This window comes from Athene noctua, chromosome 29, assembly GCF_965140245.1.
Source record: "Athene noctua chromosome 29, bAthNoc1.hap1.1, whole genome shotgun sequence".
Taxonomy (NCBI): Eukaryota; Metazoa; Chordata; class Aves; order Strigiformes; family Strigidae; genus Athene; species Athene noctua.
The window spans coordinates 3667220-3685296 of NC_134065.1; the positions used below are offsets into that span (position 1 = coordinate 3667220).

Here is an 18077-nt window from a genome sequence, read left to right on the forward strand (position 1 = left end):
TGCCAGGCTGGGCTCGTGTTCCTGCCCTCGCTGGGCAAGTTTCGGCCTCAAACACTCTCTCCTCCTCCTCCTCCCGTGAAAGGACGTCATCCCGCCGGTCTGGTTTGTGCCTGACTTCTGATTTTCACAGAATTCTGTGCCTGGGGAAGCCTGACCCTGCCGCTGCATCAGCGCCGCGGCAGCTGAGACCACCTCAACTCATTGCACGTGGTCCTGCTGCGTGAGTGCTCCCAGCCCCGCTCGGCACGGGGAGCCCCCCCTCGCCCCAGCTCCCGACCCTGCACCGGGAGTTCTCTGCACCCCCGCGTCCCCGGGGAGGGAACGGGAGCGCTCGGGCTCCCGATTTCCCACCAGTGGTGGCAAAATGGGGTCGGGTTTGGGGAGCCCGGACCTCGGTTTGACTCCCGGCCGTATCCACGCTCTTCCTTTGCACGCACCCCTCCCCGCAAAAAGAAAAAAAAAAAAAAAAAAAAGATGTCGGAGGCGTTTGTGCTCTGTCACAACAGAGGGGCCGGGTCTGGCCAGCTCAGGCAGAGACGCTTCGATCCGAAGAAATCCGAATTCACCCCCGAGGAGGCCGTGACTCAGATTTGCCGGGTTGCGTTTCCATCCGCCGCGCTGCCTGCGGCTGCGGTGGGCGCTCCTCGGAGAGGGTCTCGCCCCGCCGCCAGGCCCCCGGGGAGGGAAACCGAGGTGGTGGTGGTAGGAGCGGGGGAGCGACTGGTTATTCGTAACCCACCCACTCCCCCTTTCCTCCGTTAACCGTCACCAAAACAGCGGCTCCGCCACGGGAACCCCCCCACTCCTGAGGGAGCTCCCCGCCAGCGTGGGCAGCCCCCCCCGCTCTTCCCTCCTCATCTCTTTGGCTTCGTTACTAAGGAAAAGCGAGGGCTGAGCCCACCCCCCCTCCCCTCCTCATCCTCCTGGCCGTGCCCCCCCTTTCCCCGGCTCGCCGTTCGCTGTCGCACAGCCCCCCCCTCGCCACCTCCCTTCGCTGGGCTGTTGCAATGGACTCTCCCAGCGCTCGGCGTGTGTGGCGGAGGCTGCGGCGTTAACGCCGGGGCTGGTACCCGGGAGCTTTTTTCTCACCGGAGCTTCTTCCTCGCAGCGCGGGAGGCAGACGCCGACGGGAGGGCTGGAGCGCGGCGAGGGCTGAAACAGGTAAGGAGAGGGGGGGGGAAAAAAAAAAAAACAAAAACCCAAACCAACCAACAAACCCACCTTTTTATAAGGCGCATTCCCCCCTCGTCTCCCCGCTGCTTTTAATTAGCATCCTCGGAGCCGCCGGGTGATGGATGAGGGGTTCGGCTTCTCCTTTCCCCTCGGTGTGGCCATTTTGTCCTGGAAAACCTTTCCTCTAGCCTCGCTCTTGTCTTTTTTTTTACGCGCGTGTTGAAGAGCCTCTTGTCATCCCTCCCGCGCCGTCGTACGGCCGGGGAAGCTCTGCCGATGGGCATCGGGATTTCAGCACGGGGATGGTTATTTATCCTGGCCGCACCGGCAGGTTTTGGGGAGGGGGAACGCCGCAGCTCTCTGGGGGTGGCAAAGCGCGGGGAGGGGGGGTTGTTGGATGATGACCTTGGACACAGGCGATTTAAAACTCTTCTCCGTGTCGCCATGTTCTTGCCAGAATGCAAAAAGCCTGGGGGGCTGCGGGGTGGGGAGGGAGGGGGGACAGGATGACACACGGACCCAGCCAAGCGCTAACACGGGACCTCCGGGGGGGGGGGGGGGGGGGTTTTGGGGTGCAGGGTGAGCCAGGGCTGCGTCGATCCCTGGCTCCAGTCCGAGGAAACCGGTCTGGAGGCCGATAACCTTGTCTGGGGTTGGCGGTGGCCGCTCTGGCTCACGCCAGGACAGGGCTGGCAGGGCCGGCGCAGTGGTTTCGCAACCAGAAGAGCATTTTGGGGGGGGGGCACCACCCCTCTTTCCCCTGTGGGTTTTGCGTACAGGGTGATTCCTGCCTCGATTTTCCCCGGGAAATCACCCCCCTGCTCTCCAAAGCGTCCGCGGGTGCCGCGCGGCGTTGGCTCGGCCGCGCGAGGCTCGGAGCAGCCTCTGTCGCTAAAGCCGAGCTGTGACCTTGCTCCCCGGCCCGTCCTCTTCCTCAGCAGGTATTTGGCCTCTCTCTGCTCCCCTTTTTCCTTCGGCCGCTTGCCCCTACGTCACGGTCCGTAACACGCGCCCCGCGGCACGGCCGCGTCGGGAGGCACCGCAGGGACCCGCCGGCCCCGCTGGAGCACGATGACCTTGGCCGTGAACGGCGTTTGGCCCAAGGAGGGGCCCCGGGGGCTCCCCGGGATGAGCACCGGGGGGTTGGGGTCCCTGCCAGCCGCCCCTGGGGAGGACAGTGCCGCGGGGGGGTTGGAATTAGAGATTTGATGCTGGTTGAAAGCACCTGCCCGGCTTCAGCTGGCAATTGGGGAGGGGGGACCCTGACGTGCCGCGGCCCTGCCCGGCTGCGCAGAGCCCGTGTGGGCACCCGCCCCGGGGGGGGGAGCGTTGCCCGCAGCCCCCGTTTTGGGTTTTTTTTGGGTTTGGGTTTTTTTTTTTTTTTGGAAGGGTTAATTTTAGCTGCCTCAGCGCGGCCTGTCCGCTCGCTCGGGGAGGGGGGGACACGGTGGCGGCTGCGTCCCTCTGCCTGCGGCTCAACTCCTGCCTCGGCCTCCGCGTCCGAGATAAAAATAACCTTTTTGGGGGGGTGGGGGGGGAAGGGGAGTCACCCCGGCCCCCACGGCTGGGTCAGCAGCGCCCGTGCCTGCGGGTCCATCCCTGTCACGAGCTGACCTGGGCTCTGCAAGGCTCGAGGCGGGGGGGTACGCTGCCTGCCCTTGGCCTTTGGCGGCGGGGGGGGGGACACACACACTGGGCTGGAGAAGATGGGGAGGGGTGTGGGGACAGGGAGATGCCACCCACAGATTAGAGCCTCTGGGTTGTATCCGGACGCCCCCCCTCCCCAAACACCGGGCCCTGGGGGTGTTCAGGGTCCCCCCCGCCAGCACCCATGGGCGCTGTGGTTCAGGTTGCGCCGGCGTCTCTCGCCGTGGCCAGATCCCTTCTGGAAGCCTCCGCGGGGAGCGGGGCCCGACACGTGTGGGCCCTGGCCCCCCCCGCCCTTGGCCCCCCCACACCAGGATCGGAGCCGGGACCCCTCCTCGGGGCAGGCAGGGTTTGGGGTACCCCTGTACCCTTGGGGTCCCCTCGCCGTCCCACGGCTCCCGAGGAAATGGGGGGGGGCTCCGGGCCAGGCCTGGTGGCTGGTGGCCACTTGGCAACTGGGGGGGGCAGCGATGTCCCTGGTGGGTCCCCCCCCCCGTCTCCTCTGTCCCTCGTGGGGATGGAGGCGGAGGGGCCCGATCCGGGCTGCCGCCCACCCCGGGGGGGCTATGGTGGGCTCCCCCCCCCCCTCCCAGCGGTGATGGGTGCGGGGGGGTCCCCTGGCCCACGCTGGCATGGGGAACCCCCCAAACACACACTTGGGGTCCCCCAGGGCTGACCCCAGCGCTGTCACCCCCCACCCTGAGCTTGGGGGCGGGGGGGGCGGGATAATGCAGCTGTGTAGCCACGCCCCCTGCAGCTCATTGGCTGAACAGCTGGGCCGTGCCTCCGCGGCCCCATTGATGCCGGTGGGGTGGCCCCGCCCCCTGGAGCTCATTGGTCCTTGGCCCGGCCCCATTGAGAGGACGGCGGCGCCTTTTCCCTCAATGGGCTGGGGGGGGGGGCATCGGTGGCCACAGGGGGGGGTCCCCCGGGGAATGGGGGGGCTGTGGGACCCCCCTGCGCCCTCATGGGGTGTGTGTCCCCCCCCCGCCCCGCGGGTCCACGCTGGGGGGGGGCGGGGGGGGCATCGCGGCCCTGCAGAGCTCCAGGCTTGGACACCACCCCCCCCCCCAGTCCCGGGGGGGCACATGGGGCTGGTGGCCCCGCAGTGGCCCGGGGGGGGGGGGGACGACACATGGGCCAACCCCCTCGTGTTTCAGCTCGTCTCGTTTGTCCCCGCGGATCCGTCCTCCCCCTTGCCGTATCGCACCCAGGGGGTGTCACGCTCCCCCCCCCCCCCGTTTATTCATTTATTTATTATTATTAATAATAATTTTTATTATTATTTTGTTTATTGAGGCAGCGCCGGTGGGTTTGGGTGACTAGACACCGGAGAATCCACCTTGGATCCCGCCCTGGGCTCAGTGCGTGTCCGAATCCCCCTGAGATGTGGGAGCTCGGAGCCCCCGAGCCAGGGCAGAGGGCACCTGAGCACGGGGGGGCTGGCAGGGCCCCCCCGGACCTGTCCCCATCCCGTCCCCGCTGAGGGCCCAGGTGCTGTGGGGTGGGGGCGCCCCGAATCCTTCTGAGATGGGGGGAAAAAAATGGGGGGGGGAGCTGGTGGGGGGAGCTGGGAGCGGAGCAAACCCCCATCCCCAGGTGGGACTGGGGGGGGCCGTTCGCCCCCTAAAACGGCTCCCGCTTGTGTCTGGGCTCCTCAGGTCTGGGCCGGCGCCCGGGGTCCCCCCGCGTCCCCGCGGATGGGTGACGCCGTCGTCCGTCTCCCCGCATCCCACCGCGGCGCCCGGGCGTGAAACCCCCGACGCAGAGAGACACCCCCCAACACACACACCGCCCCCACCACACCCCCCCCCAGCCTTCCTCAGCTCCGTCCCGGTGTCCCGGGGCCGATCCCAGCGGCACCATGGATGAGAGTTTCCGCGACCGGACGGCGTTTATCCGCGGCGCCAAGGACATCGCCAAGGAGGTGAAGAAACACGCGGCCAAGAAGGTGAGCAAGGGCATGGACCGCGTGCAGGACGAGTACACCAAGCGCTCCTACTCCCGCTTCGAGGAAGAGGAGGACGACGAAGATTACGCGCCTCAGGACGGCTACTACCGAGGGGGCGAGGGAGCCAACGAAGAGGAAGGGGCTTCCAGCGACGCCACCGAGGGCCACGACGAGGAGGATGAGATCTACGAGGGCGAGTACCAGGGTATCCCCCGGCACGACTCGCTGAAAACCGGGGAGCGGTTGGGGGCCGAGGTGGCCGTCGGCGCCTTCGACGACAGCGAGGGCCAGCGGCGGAAGGACAAGGAGGAGCTGGCGCAGCAGTACGAGCTCATCCTGCAGGAGTGCGGCCACGGCCGCTTCCAGTGGACCCTCTACTTCGTCCTGGGACTGGCCCTCATGGCCGACGGCGTGGAGGTCTTCGTGGTGGGCTTCGTCCTGCCCAGCGCCGAGAAGGACATGTGCCTCTCCGACTCCAACAAGGGCATGCTGGGTACGGCGGGGGGGGGGGGGGGGACATGGGGGACGGGGGGGGGGTGGGGAGGGAGATGGGGGGGGGGGGATGTAAGCGGGTGGGGACGTGGAGGGACAAGTGGGGTGTGGGAGGGGGGGCGTGAGGACACGGGGAGATGCGGGGAGAGATGAGCAGGGGAGGATGTGGGGGGACATGGGGGAGACAGGCAGGGGGATATGGGGGGACAGAGGACATGGGGGACACGAGCAGGGGGATTTGGGGGGACAGAGGACATGGGGGACACGAGCAGGGGGATTTGGGGGGACAGAGGACACGGGGGACACAAGAAGGGGGATTTTGGGGGACAGAGGACACGGGGGACACAAGAAGGGGGATTTTGGGGGACAGAGGACACGGGGGACACGAGCGGGGGGATATGGGGGGACAGAGGACACGGGGGACACAAGCAGGGGGATTTGGGGGGACAGAGGACACGGGGGACACAAGAAGGGGGATTTTGGGGGACAGAGGACACGGGGGACACAAGAAGGGGGATTTTGGGGGACAGAGGACACGGGGGACACGAGCGGGGGGATATGGGGGGACAGAGGACACGGGGGACACGAGCGGGGGGATATGGGGGGACAGAGGACACGGGGGACACGAGCGGGGGGATATGGGGGGACAGAGGACACGGGGGACACAAGAAGGGGGATTTGGGGGGACAGAGGACACGGGGGACACGAGCGGGGGGATATGGGGGGACAGAGGACACGGGGGACACGAGCAGGGGGATTTGGGGGGACAGAGGACACGGGGGACACAAGAAGGGGGATTTTGTGGGACAGAGGACACGGGGGACACGAGCAGGGGGATTTGGGGGGACAGAGGACACGGGGGACACGAGCGGGGGGATATGGGGGGACAGAGGACACGGGGGACACAAGAAGGGGGATTTTGTGGGACAGAGGACACGGGGGACACGAGCAGGGGGATTTGGGGGGACAGAGGACACGGGGGACACGAGCGGGGGGATATGGGGGGACAGAGGACACGGGGGACACAAGAAGGGGGATTTGGGGGGACAGAGGACACGGGGGACACGAGCAGGGGGATTTGGGGGGACAGAGGACACGGGGGACACAAGAAGGGGGATTTGGGGGGACAGAGGACACGGGGGACACGAGCGGGGGGACATGGGGGTGCAGAGACACGAGTGTGAGGAACGTGAGCGGACAGGGGATGTGGGGGGACAGGGGGACACTTGGAGATGTGGGGACACACGAGCAGGTGGGGATATGGGGGACATGGGGGGGTGGGGATATAGAGGGACACTTGGGGTATGGGGGGACCCAGGCGATGGGGGGGGGGGGGGGCAGCTGTGGAGGGACACGATGAGAAATGGGGGTACAGGGGGGGCAGAGGGAGGACACGGGGGGCACGACCCAGGGGGTGTGGAGAGACAGAGGGGTGGGGGGACCCCACGAGATGGGCGATAGACAAAAGGCGTGGGGATGGGGGGGGGCACGGAGGTGCAGAGCGAGATGCGGGGGGCCGGGAGGAGATGTGGGGACACGGGGGGGGGTGTATGATGGGACCCCCCCCGGGCATAGGGCTCCCACCATCCCACACTGGTCCCCACCTGAGCAATGGGGAGCGGGGGGCCGGGGGGGGGCGGTTTGTGAATGCTGTGGCACCGTCAGGCCGGGACTTGCAGCCCCCCCGGCCCCGCAGCCCCCCCCCGGCCCCCCCCGGCTTATCTCCCCGCTGCAGCCAGGCATGACGATGGGGGGGGGGCTGAGGCAGAGCCCCCCCATCCCTCCTGCCCGGGGCTGATAAGGGGATGCTGGGAGCAGGCCTGGGGGGGCTGCGGGAGGCTGCGGCGGCCGCACTGCGGCGTGCCCCCCCCCTTCTCCGGGGTGCTCACTGCAGCCCAAACCCCCCCCCAAACTGCAGGTGCCCCCCCCCCTTTTCTGAGACCTGGTAAACTAGAGGCAGGAGCAGGGGCTGGATGCGGAGGGTATGGGGGGGTCCTGGGGGTATTTCTGCCCCCCCCCTCACATTCCACGAGCAGAACGGGGAGGGGGGGGGACGACGACAACCCCAACACCCATCTCACACATGGGGGTCACCCCCCCACACCCCCCCAAAGTCCCTGCGAGCGGCCCCGGGCTGTGCTCAGCCCGGGGGGTGATTCGGGGCGCAGGTCCCTGGGTCCCCCAGGACTGACATGTGTGTGTCTGTGTCCCCCCCACGGTGTGTCTGTGTCCCCCCCCCGGTGTGTGTGTCCCCCCCCCAGGGCTCATCGTGTACCTGGGCATGATGGTGGGCGCGTTCCTGTGGGGCGGGCTGGCCGACCGCCTGGGCCGAAGGCAGTGCCTCCTCATCTCCCTCTCGGTCAACAGCGTCTTCGCCTTCTTCTCCTCCTTCGTCCAGGGCTACGGCACCTTCCTCTTCTGCCGCCTCCTCTCGGGTGTGGGGTAAGGGGGGGGACACGGCACCCCCACACCGCAGGGCTCCCCCCCCCCTTCTATCTGCGGCCCTGAGGGTGACAGGGAACGGGGTGGGGGGGTGGTGGTGGTGTGTGAGGGTGTTCTGATTATTTTTTTTTTATTATTATTTTTTTATTATTATTATTATTTTTTATTTTTCCCTCCATCCCGCAGCATCGGCGGCTCCATCCCCATCGTCTTCTCCTACTTCTCGGAATTCCTGGCGCAGGAGAAGCGGGGCGAGCACCTGAGCTGGCTCTGCATGTTCTGGATGATCGGGGGCATCTACGCCTCCGCCATGGCCTGGGCCATCATCCCCCACTACGGTACGAGCCTCCCAGGTCCGGAGGGTGGGATGAGTTTTTTGTGGGTGCGGGGGGGTGTCTCAGCACCGTCACCCCCCCCTTCCCCATCCCGTCTCCCTAGGCTGGAGTTTTCAGATGGGCTCGGCCTACCAGTTCCACAGCTGGAGGGTCTTCGTCCTGGTCTGCGCCTTCCCCTCGGTCTTCGCCATCGGGGCGCTCACCACCATGCCCGAGAGCCCCCGCTTCTTCCTGGAGGTGAGGGGGGGGCCTGGGGGGGACACACACACACACAGAGGGAACCCCCCGAGCGAGGGGTGGGATGGGGGGAACCCAGACAGGGACAGATGGGGGGGAAATGGGGAGGGACCCCCCCCAAGTGGGTGATGGGACACAAGCAAGGACCTTGAGGGGGTGATGGAGGGGGGGACACCCAGGCAGGGACCCCCCCAGGTGGATGTTCAGACCCCAGGGACCCCCCCCAGGTGGGTGGTGGGACCCCAAGTGGGTGATGGAGGTGGGGGCACCCCACACAGGGACCCCCCCAAGGGGGTGGCAGGACGCAAACATGACCCCCAAGGGAGTAATGGAGGTGGGGGGACCCAGGCAGGGACCCCCCCAGGTGGGTGTTCAGACCCCAGGGACCCCCCCAGGTGGGTGTTCAGACCCAGGGACCCCCCCCAGGTGGGTGGTGGGACCCCAAGTGGGTGATGGAGGTGGGGGCACCCCACACAGGGACCCCCCGAGAGGGTGGCAGGACCCAAGCAGGAACCCCAAGGGGGTGATGGAAGTGGGGGGGGGACCCAGGCAGTGCCCCCCCAGGTGGGTGGTGGGACTCGGGGGGGGCAGGATCGGTCCCGCGGTGACCCCGGGCTCTGCCCTGCAGAACGGCAAACACGACGAGGCCTGGATGGTGCTGAAGCAGGTCCACGACACCAACATGAGAGCCAAGGGCCACCCCGAGAGGGTCTTCTCGGTAAGGTCCCCCCACCCCAGGGGGAGCCCCCAGGCCCCCCCCAGCCCCGGGGTGGGGCTCTTGGGCGAGCAGGGGGCTGCAAATTCCCACCTCTGGGCAAAACACGGCCCGGGGGGGGGTCAACCCTGCTTTAAGTGGGGAAACTGAGGCACGAGGTGAGGCCGGGGTCTCACCTGGGAGCCTTGGCCGAGGCTGGCGCTTCCCAGGGTCCCCAAACTGGTGTGTGTGTCCCCCCCCCCCGACCCCCCCGCAGGTCACCCACATCAAGACCATCAAGCGGGAGGACGAACTCATCGAGATCCAGTCGGACACCGGCACGTGGTACCGGCGCTGGCTCGTCCGATTCCTCAACCTCTCGCAGCAGGTGAGGCCGGATCCTGCCCCGACACGCACCCACCCCCCCCATGTCCCTTTGTCACCTCTCGTGTCCCCCCCCACGTCCCCCCGTAGGTCTGGAGCAATTTCCAGCAGTGCTTCGCGCCCGAGTACCGCCGCGTCACGCTGATGATGATGGCCGTGTGGTTCACCATGTCCTTCAGGTGGGGCTGGGGACAGCCCGGCGAGGGTGGGGGGCCGCGCTGGGACGGGGCTGACGGCACTGGGATGGGATGGGTGGCACTGGGATGGGACTGGGGTGGGGCTGGTAGTACTGGGATGGGGCTGGGGTGGGGCTGGCAACACTGGGGTGGGGCTGACGGCACTGGGATGGGGTGGGCGGCACTGGGATGGGGCTGGCAGTACTGGAATGGGGCTGGGATGGGGCTGGCAGCACTGGAATGGGACTGGGATGAAGCTGGGAGCACTGGGATGGGGTTGGGATGGGGCTGGCAGCACTGGAATGGACTGGGATGAAGCTGAGAGCACTGGGATGGGGTTGGGATGGAGCTGGCAGCACTGGAATGGACTGGGATGAAGCTGAGAGCACTGGGATGGGGTTGGGATGGAGCTGGCAGCACTGGAATGGGACTGGGATGAAGCTGGGAGCACTGGGATGGGGTTGGGATGGAGCTGGCAGCACTGGAATGGGACTTAGGATGGGGCTGGCAGCAGGACAGGCAGCACTGGGATGGGACTGGGATGGAATGGGCAGCACTGGGATGGAGCAAGGCAGCACCAGGATGGGATGGGATGGGATGAGACTGGCAGCACTGGGATGAGACTGGCAGCACTGGGATGAAACTGGCAGCACTGGGGTTGGACTGGCAGTGGGATGGGCAGCACTGGGGTGGGACTGGGATGGAATGGGCAGCACTGGGATGGGACTGGGATGGAATAGGCAGCACCGGGATGGGATGGGCAGCACTGGGATGAGACTGGCAGCACTGGGATGAAACTGGCAGCACTGGGATTGGACTGGCAGTGGGATGGACAGCACTGGGGTGGGACTGGTATAGAATGGGCGGTGCTGGGATGGAGCAATGCAGCACTGGGATGGGATGGGATGGGATGGGATGGGATGGGGTGGGATGGGATGGGGTGGGATGAGACTGGCAGCACTGGGATGAAACTGGCAGCACTGGGGTTGGACTGGCAGTGGGATGGACAGCACTGGGCCGGGACTGGGAGCACTGGGCCGGGACTGGGAGCACTGGGCCGGGACTGGGAGCACTGGGCTCTCTCCCCGCAGCTACTACGGGCTGACGGTGTGGTTCCCGGACATGATCAAGCACCTGCAGAACATCGAGTACGCCTCGCGCACCAAGCTCTTCACCCGCGAGAAGGTCCGGCACTTCACCTTCAACTTCACCCTGGAGAACCAGATCCACCGCGGCGGGGAGTACTTCAACGACAAGTGTGTCCGGGGCCGGGGGGGCTGAGCCCCGCCCGCGCGGCGCACGCCTGGGGGTGACGGCCCGCGCTCTTCCCAGGTTCATCGGCCTGAAGATGAAGTCGGTGACGTTCGAGGACTCGCTCTTCGAGGACTGCTACTTCGAGGACATCACGTCCAGCAACACCTTCTTCAAGAACTGCACCTTCATCTCCACCGTCTTCTACAACACAGGTGGGGGCTCCAGGCGGGGGGACACCCCAGTCCGGAGGGTTCCCCAGCGCTGGGGGCGCCTCCGGGAGCGCCCAACGACAACGACATCAACCCGTCGTTTTTCCATTTTTGTGTATTTATATAGTCAATATATTTTTATATATTTATATTTTTATATATCTTTATATAGCTTTAAAGATATATATAAATATATCTTTATACATTTTAATATGTTTTTATCTTTATCTAGATCTTTAGATCTTTATACACTTTAATGTTTTTATATCTTTATATCTTTATACACTTTAACATGTTTTTATCTTTAGATCTTTATACACTTTAATATCTTTTTATATCTTTAGATCTTTATACACTTTAATGTTTTTATATCTTTATATCTTTATACACTTTAACATGTTTTTATCTTTAGATCTTTATACACTTTAATATCTTTTTATATCTTTAGATCTTTAAACACTTTAATATGTTTTTATATCTTTATCTAGATCTTTAGATCTTTATACACTTTAATGTTTTTATATCTTTATATCTTTATACACTTTAATATGTTTTTATCTTTAGATCTTTAGATCTTTATACACTTATAATGTTTTTATATCTTTATCTAGATCTTTAGATCTTTATACACTTTAATATGTTTTTATCTTTATCTAGATCTTTATATCTTTATACACTTTAATGTTTTTATCTTTATCTAGATCTTCATCCATATCTTTATATATTTCAGTATGTTTTTATCTCGATCTATATCCTTCTATCTTTATCTAGATCTTCATATATTTCCATACGTTTTTGTATTTATATCTTTATATATTTCATTATGGTTTTATCTTTATCTAGATCTTTATATATTTTCAACACGTTTTTATCCTTATCTAGATCTTTATATCTTTATTTTAATGTTTTTATCTTTACATCTTCATATCTACATCTTTATCTAGATATTTATCTTCATCTACTTAAATATGTTTTATCTTTATCTAGATCTTTATATCTTTAAAATCTTTTTACCTTTATCTAGATCTTTATCTAGATCTTAATTTAAATGTTTTTCTCTTCCTCTAGATCTTTATCTATTTCAATACGCTTTTATCTTTATCTAGATCTTTATGTCTTTAATACGTTTTTATCTTTATATCTTTATCTAGATCTTAATTTTAATGTTTTTCTCTTCTAGATCTTTATTTAATACGTTTATCTTTATCTAGATCTTTAGATATTTATCTAGATATTGATCTAGATATTTATCTAGATATTGATCTAGATCTATATATTTTGATGTTTTAATATTTATATATATTTTTAATATATTTTAATACATTTATCCTTTTATATATTTTTATTTATATATATTTATCTTTTTTTTTTAAAATTTTATATATATTTATCTTATCTTCTGCACCATCCCCATCACAATTCACTTTCAGACTTCCGCGCAAAGACTCAAACCGTTCGATTTAACGTGGACTTCATCTACCTCGAGCTTTTCATTACCTCGCCTCTCAAAGTTGCTTAAACCGTCCCGTTCCTAGAGCACCTTGCTCTGCTAATTGAACCTATAAACACATCTCTAATTATTAATTATTCCTGCTAATAAGAATACCCAAAGAGAAAAGGGTTTTCTAGACCCCGTTGCTCTCACAGTCCCCGCGGGGGTGACAGGGCCGGGGGTGTGTGTGTGTGACCCTGTGACCCCGCTAAACCCCTTTTTCCATCCCGCCAGATCTCTTCGAGTACAAGTTCATTAACAGCCAGGTGATTAACAGCACCTTCATGCACAACAAGGAGGGCTGCCAGCTGGACTTCAGCGACGACAACAACGCCTACATGATCTACTTCGTCAGCTTCTTGGGCACCTTGGCCGTCCTGCCCGGGAACATCGTCTCGGCGCTTCTCATGGACAAGATCGGGCGCCTCCGCATGCTGGGTGGGCGCTGGGGGGGGAGCGGTTTGGGGTGCTGGGGGTGCTAGGGTGCTCCGAGAGGCGCTGGGTGCTCCAGCGCTGGGAACGGCCAAGGAATATCCAAGGTTGGGTTTAATCGGGGCGTTGAGCTGGGCCTAAGCTCAACGCTTCACCTCTGACCCGTCCGACACAAAAACGCTGCCTCAGTTTCCCCTCCCCGGTGCGGCGGGTGGGGAGGGGGGGGTGCTGCGACCCGTGTCCCAGCCCTGACCCGTGGCCGTGTCCCCCCACCCCGCAGCCGGCTCCAGCGTCATGTCCTGCGTCAGCTGCTTCTTCCTCTCCTTCGGGAACAGCGAGTCGGCCATGATCGCGCTGCTCTGCCTCTTCGGCGGCGTCAGCATCGCCTCCTGGAACGCCCTCGACGTGCTCACCGTGGAGCTCTACCCCTCCGACAAAAGGTGCGGGGGGGACCCCGCGCCCGGCACCCAGCGCCACCGCGGCGAGGCGGGAGGGTGCTGGGGGCGTGGGGTGCCAAGGGGGAGGATTCGGGTGCTGGGTGCAAGATGGAGGCTGCTGGGGGTGAGGTCTTGGGTGCTGGGTGCCAGATGTGGGTCCTGGGGGTGAGGTTTCAGGTGGCGGGTGTAAGGTTTTGGGTGCTGGGTACAAGATGTGGGGTGCCAGGTGTGATGTTTTGGGTGCTGGGTGCCAGTTGTGGGGTGTTGGGTGCCATTTTTAGGGTGTTGGGTGCTGCTTGTGGGGTGCTGGGTACCAGTTGTGGGGTGCTGAGTGCCAGAACTGGGCTGTTGGATGCCAATTGTGGGGTGTTGGGTGCCAGTTGTGGGGTGCTAGGTGCCAGCTATGGGGTGTTGGGTGCCAGCTGTGGGGCACTGGGTGCCGGGTGCCAGCTGTGGGGCGCTGGGTGCCAGCTCTGGGGTGTTGGGTGCCAGCTGTGGGGCGCTGGGTGCCGGGTGCCAGTTATGGGGTGTTGGGTGCAAGTTGTGGGGTGCTGGGTGCCAGGTGCCAGCTCTGGGGAGCCAGGTGCCAGCTGTGGGGCGCTGGCTGCCAGCTGTGGGGCGCTGAGTGCCAGCTCTGGTGTGCCGGGTGCCAGTTGTGGGGTGTTGGCTGCCAGCTGTGGGGCACTGGGTGCCAGTTGTGGGGTGCCAGGTGCCAGTTGTGGGGTGCCAGGTGCCAGTTGTGGGGTGCCAGGTGCCAGCTCTGGTGTGCCGGGTGCCAGCTGTGGGGTGTTGGCTGCCAGTTGTGGGGCGCCGGGTGCCAGTTGTAGGGTGCTAGGTGCCAGCTATGGGGTGTTGGCTGCCAGTTGTGGGGCGCCGGGTGCCACCTGTCACCGGTTACCCCTCGCGTCCCACCGGGCACCGTCCCCAAGGCCCCCGAGCAGCGGCTGCATCACCCGGGTCACCCCGCGGGGCACGTGGGGATGAGCGGGGAGGGTGCAGCCTCCTCGATGAATACTTCCCTTTTTTTTTTTTTTTTAATTTTTTAATTTTATTTTTTAATTTTTTAATTTTTTTCTTTGAATTATTTTTTTTTTCGGCAGGACGACGGCATTCGGGTTCCTCAACGCTCTCTGCAAGCTGGCGGCCGTGCTGGGCATCAGCATCTTCACGTCCTTCGTGGGCATCACCAAGGCCGTGCCCATCCTCCTGGCATCGGCCGCGCTGGCGCTCGGCAGCTCCCTCGCCCTCAAACTGCCCGAAACGCGGGGGCAAGTCCTGCAGTGACGGCAGAAAGCGGGGGGGGGGGAAGAGAGGGGACCCCCCCTTACACACACATACACCCCCCATCTCCCTGAGCCACCGCCCTCCTCCGTTAAAAAAAAAAAAAATGTCAAAAAAAAAAAAAAAAAAAAAAATCTCCCACCTCCCCTCCCTGTGTGCCCCCCCCCCCCCCCCCAACCCTGCTCCGGGCACGGGGGGGGGACACGGGGGGGAAAAATTAGTCTCGTTAGACACTGTGAAACGTCTTCTTGGACCATTCGGGATCTTTTTCATTTGCACTTGACCCCCCCCCACAAATCTCAACACCCCCCCCCCGCCCTAAATTCCTAACCCCCCCCCCCTCCAAAGCCCCCCCCCCCCCCAAATTTCTTTTCTCGCTGTCGCCCCCTCTGTGAATAAGCTGCTCGCTCCCGGGGGGGCTAAGGGTAGAAGGGGGGGGGGTCAGGGGTTGCCTCGGCTTTTTGCGAGGTGGGGGGGGGACGGACAGCCCCCTGCGCCCCCCCCCGTCACCCCCACTGCGCCTGGGGAGGAGGAGGAGGAGGAAGGCTCCGTAGCGGCTCCGTGCCTCAGTTTCCCCCCCCCGGGGGGGTGAGGTTGGCAAATCTCCATCTGTGTGTGTGTGTCCCCCCCCCGCTTCAGGGAGGATTTGGGGGGGGGCGCTTTGGGGCCGGACGGTCTTTTGGGGGTGCAGGACCCTTTTTTTTGGGGGGGGGCGCAGCAGCCCCTGGGGGTGCTGGGACTGTTTGGGGGGGGTGTTTGGGGACGGGGGGGGGTGAGGCGCGCTGCATGTTGGGGTGCAGAATCCTTTTGGGGGTACACGGCGCTTTGGGGGGGGGGGCACAACCCTCTGGGGGGGGGGGTACACGGCGCTTTGGGGGGGTGCAGAACCCCTCGGGGTCACGGGGTATTTTTAGGGTGCCACCACCTTAAAGCAAACGACCCCTTGGGGGTGCAGAGCCCCCCCCCCCCCCCCCCCCCCCCCCCGAGCCCAGCAAACCCCCCCCCCCGGCCCTTCCTCTAATTTTGGGGTGCAGATTCCCAAAACCGCCATTTAATTATTTTTTTTAAAAACCTCGTTTTTCAAGGGTTTCCTTTCGGAGGGGGAGGGCAGTGTGTATGGGGGGGGGGCACAGGGTGCTCCCTACACCCCCATTTCCCCCCCCCCCGCACCCTCTTTTCTCCCCCTTGAACACTTTTAACCCCCCTGCACCCCCTTTCCCCCCCCCCCCGCCAACCCACAGCACAAAACCACCAGCGGTTTGCAAAGCACAAAGCGGCACCCCCCAAAAAAAAAAAAAAAAAAAAAAATTGGGGGTACGGGGAGGAGGAAGGGGGGGGTCCTGGGGTTTTGTGTGTGTGTCCCCCCCCCCGGGCCAGTCCCCACCAAGGGATGGGAAGTGTTGGTCTATGCAAAAGCGCTTCGGAGGCCCCCAGCTTCCCCCCCCCCCCCCAAAAAAAAATATCACAAGCAGCCCCCCAATATTTAGGGCAGCCCCCACCCTCTCTAAGCAATGAGCAGCGTGTGCTTCATCTCCTCCTCCTCCTCCTCCTCATCCCCGCGCTCCCCCCCCCCCCCCCCCCCCCGGCCCCTTTCGGTGTAGCTGGTCCTTTGGGGAGCACCCCCCGGCACCCCCCCCCCGTAGTTCTGTCCGTTCGCAGTCGTGCCGTGCTGTAGTTTTTAGATGTTTGTAAATTAATTAAACAAAGGAAACGAAACGGAAAAAAAAAAAAAAACTTAAAAAAAAAAACCACTGGGAAAAGCAAAAAAAATAAAAACGAAACGAAAAAAAAATTAAAAAAACACTGGGAAAAGCAAAAAAAAACGAAATGAAAAAAGAAAACTTTAAAAAAAAAAAAAAACCAAAACAAAACACTGGGAAAAGCAAAAAAAAAACGAAATGAAAAAAGAAAACTTTAAAAAAAAACCAAAACACTGGGAAAAGCAAAAAAAAAACGAAATGAAAAAAGAAAACTTTAAAAAAAAAACCCAAAACACTGGGAAAAGCAAAAAAAAAAACCAAATGAAACGAAACGAAAAAAAATACTTTAAAAAAATAAAACAAAACACAACACTAGGGAAAGCAAAAAAAAATCGAAACGAAAAATAATTTAAAAAACAAAACACTGGGAAAAGCAAAAAAAAAAAAAACCTGAAACAACAAAAAAACCCACTTTAAACCAAACCAAAACACTGGGAAAAGCAAAAAAAAAAAACAACGAAACGAAAAAAAGAAAACTTTAAAAAAACAAAATAAAACAAAACACTGGGAAAAGCAAAAAAAAAAAAAAAAAGAACAAAAAAAAAACCTTTAAAAAACAAAACAAACCACTGGGAAAAGTGAAAAAAAAAACGAAACGAAAAAAAAACTTTAAAAAAACAAAACACCGGGAAAAGCAAAAAAACCAACCAAAACGAAACAAAAAAACCCTTTAAAAAACCAAAACAAAACCAGTGGGAAAAGCGAAAAAAAAAAAGAAACAAAAAAGAATATTTAAAAAACCAAACCACTGGGAAAAGCAAAAAATAAAAACGAAACAAAAAAACCCCTTTAAAAAACCAAAATAAAACAAACTGGGAAAAGCAAAAAACAAAAAAAAAAAAAAAACGAAACGAAAAAAAAAACTTTAAAAACCAAAACAAAACAGTGGGAAAAGCAAAAAAAAAAACACGAAACGAAATAAAAAAAACTTTAAAAAACCAAAACAAACAGGGAAAAGCAAAAAAAAAAAAAAAGAAAGAAAAAAAAACACTTTAAAAACCAAAACAAAACAGTGGGAAAAGCAAAAAAAAAAAAGAAACGAAAAAACTTTAAAAAACCAAAACAAAACAGTGGGAAAAGCAAAAAAAAAAACCGAAACGAAAAAAAAAAAAACACCTTTAAAAAAAAAAAAAACAAAACACTGGGAAAAGCAAAAAAAAAAAAAGAAACAAACAAAAAAATATTTAAAAAACCAAAACCACCGGGAAAAGCAAAAAATAAAAACGAAACAAACAAAAAAAATAAATTAAAAAAATAATTAATAATAAAAATTAATTTCCGCAGGTGACCCCAAGGCCCCGCCCCGAAGGATCCTCCGGCCGCTTTTTCTGCGGGAACTGTTTTATTTTTCGGTTTTTTTTTTTTTTTTTTCCCGGGGGGGGTGCGCGGGGATTTAAAACCACGAAGCAGCATCACAGGGGGGGGGTGTGGGGGGGTGTGGGTGTCCTCACGGCTCGTCCTCCCCGCGCCGCTCGCGCTTGGACCCCCCCAGACAAGCGGGTCGGGGGGGCACGCGGGGGTCGCTCTCCCATTGCTGGGGGGTCCTGGCGACGACGACCAGGGCGCGCAGGGGCCCCCCCAGCTCGGCGCCCAGCGCCTCGTGCACCAGGCGGTGCCGCCGCAGCGGGGGGAGCCCCTCGAAGCGCCCGCTGACCACCACGGCCGTCAGGTGGCTCCCGGC

General features: G+C 59.1%; 1 protein-coding gene across 2 annotated transcripts; it reads left to right on the forward strand.

Moving 5' to 3' along the window:
• The first annotated feature begins 485 nt into the window (after positions 1–485).
• SV2A (synaptic vesicle glycoprotein 2A) lies at positions 486–14721 on the forward strand. Of its 2 annotated transcripts, XM_074929291.1 has the most exons (14): positions 486–1161; positions 1953–2114; positions 4482–5264; positions 7525–7705; positions 7892–8043; positions 8144–8277; positions 8906–8995; positions 9249–9359; positions 9446–9534; positions 10623–10787; positions 10864–10997; positions 12721–12924; positions 13199–13358; positions 14456–14721. In XM_074929291.1, the coding sequence occupies exons 3-14, from the start codon at positions 4685–4687 to the stop codon at positions 14637–14639; spliced, it is 2184 nt and encodes a 727-aa protein (XP_074785392.1). In that variant the 5' UTR covers positions 486–1161; positions 1953–2114; positions 4482–4684; the 3' UTR covers positions 14640–14721. The 2 variants fall into 2 exon arrangements, with proteins under 2 accessions (XP_074785392.1, XP_074785390.1); XM_074929289.1 differs by lacking the exon at positions 1953–2114.
• The last annotated feature ends 3356 nt before the right edge of the window (positions 14722–18077 follow it).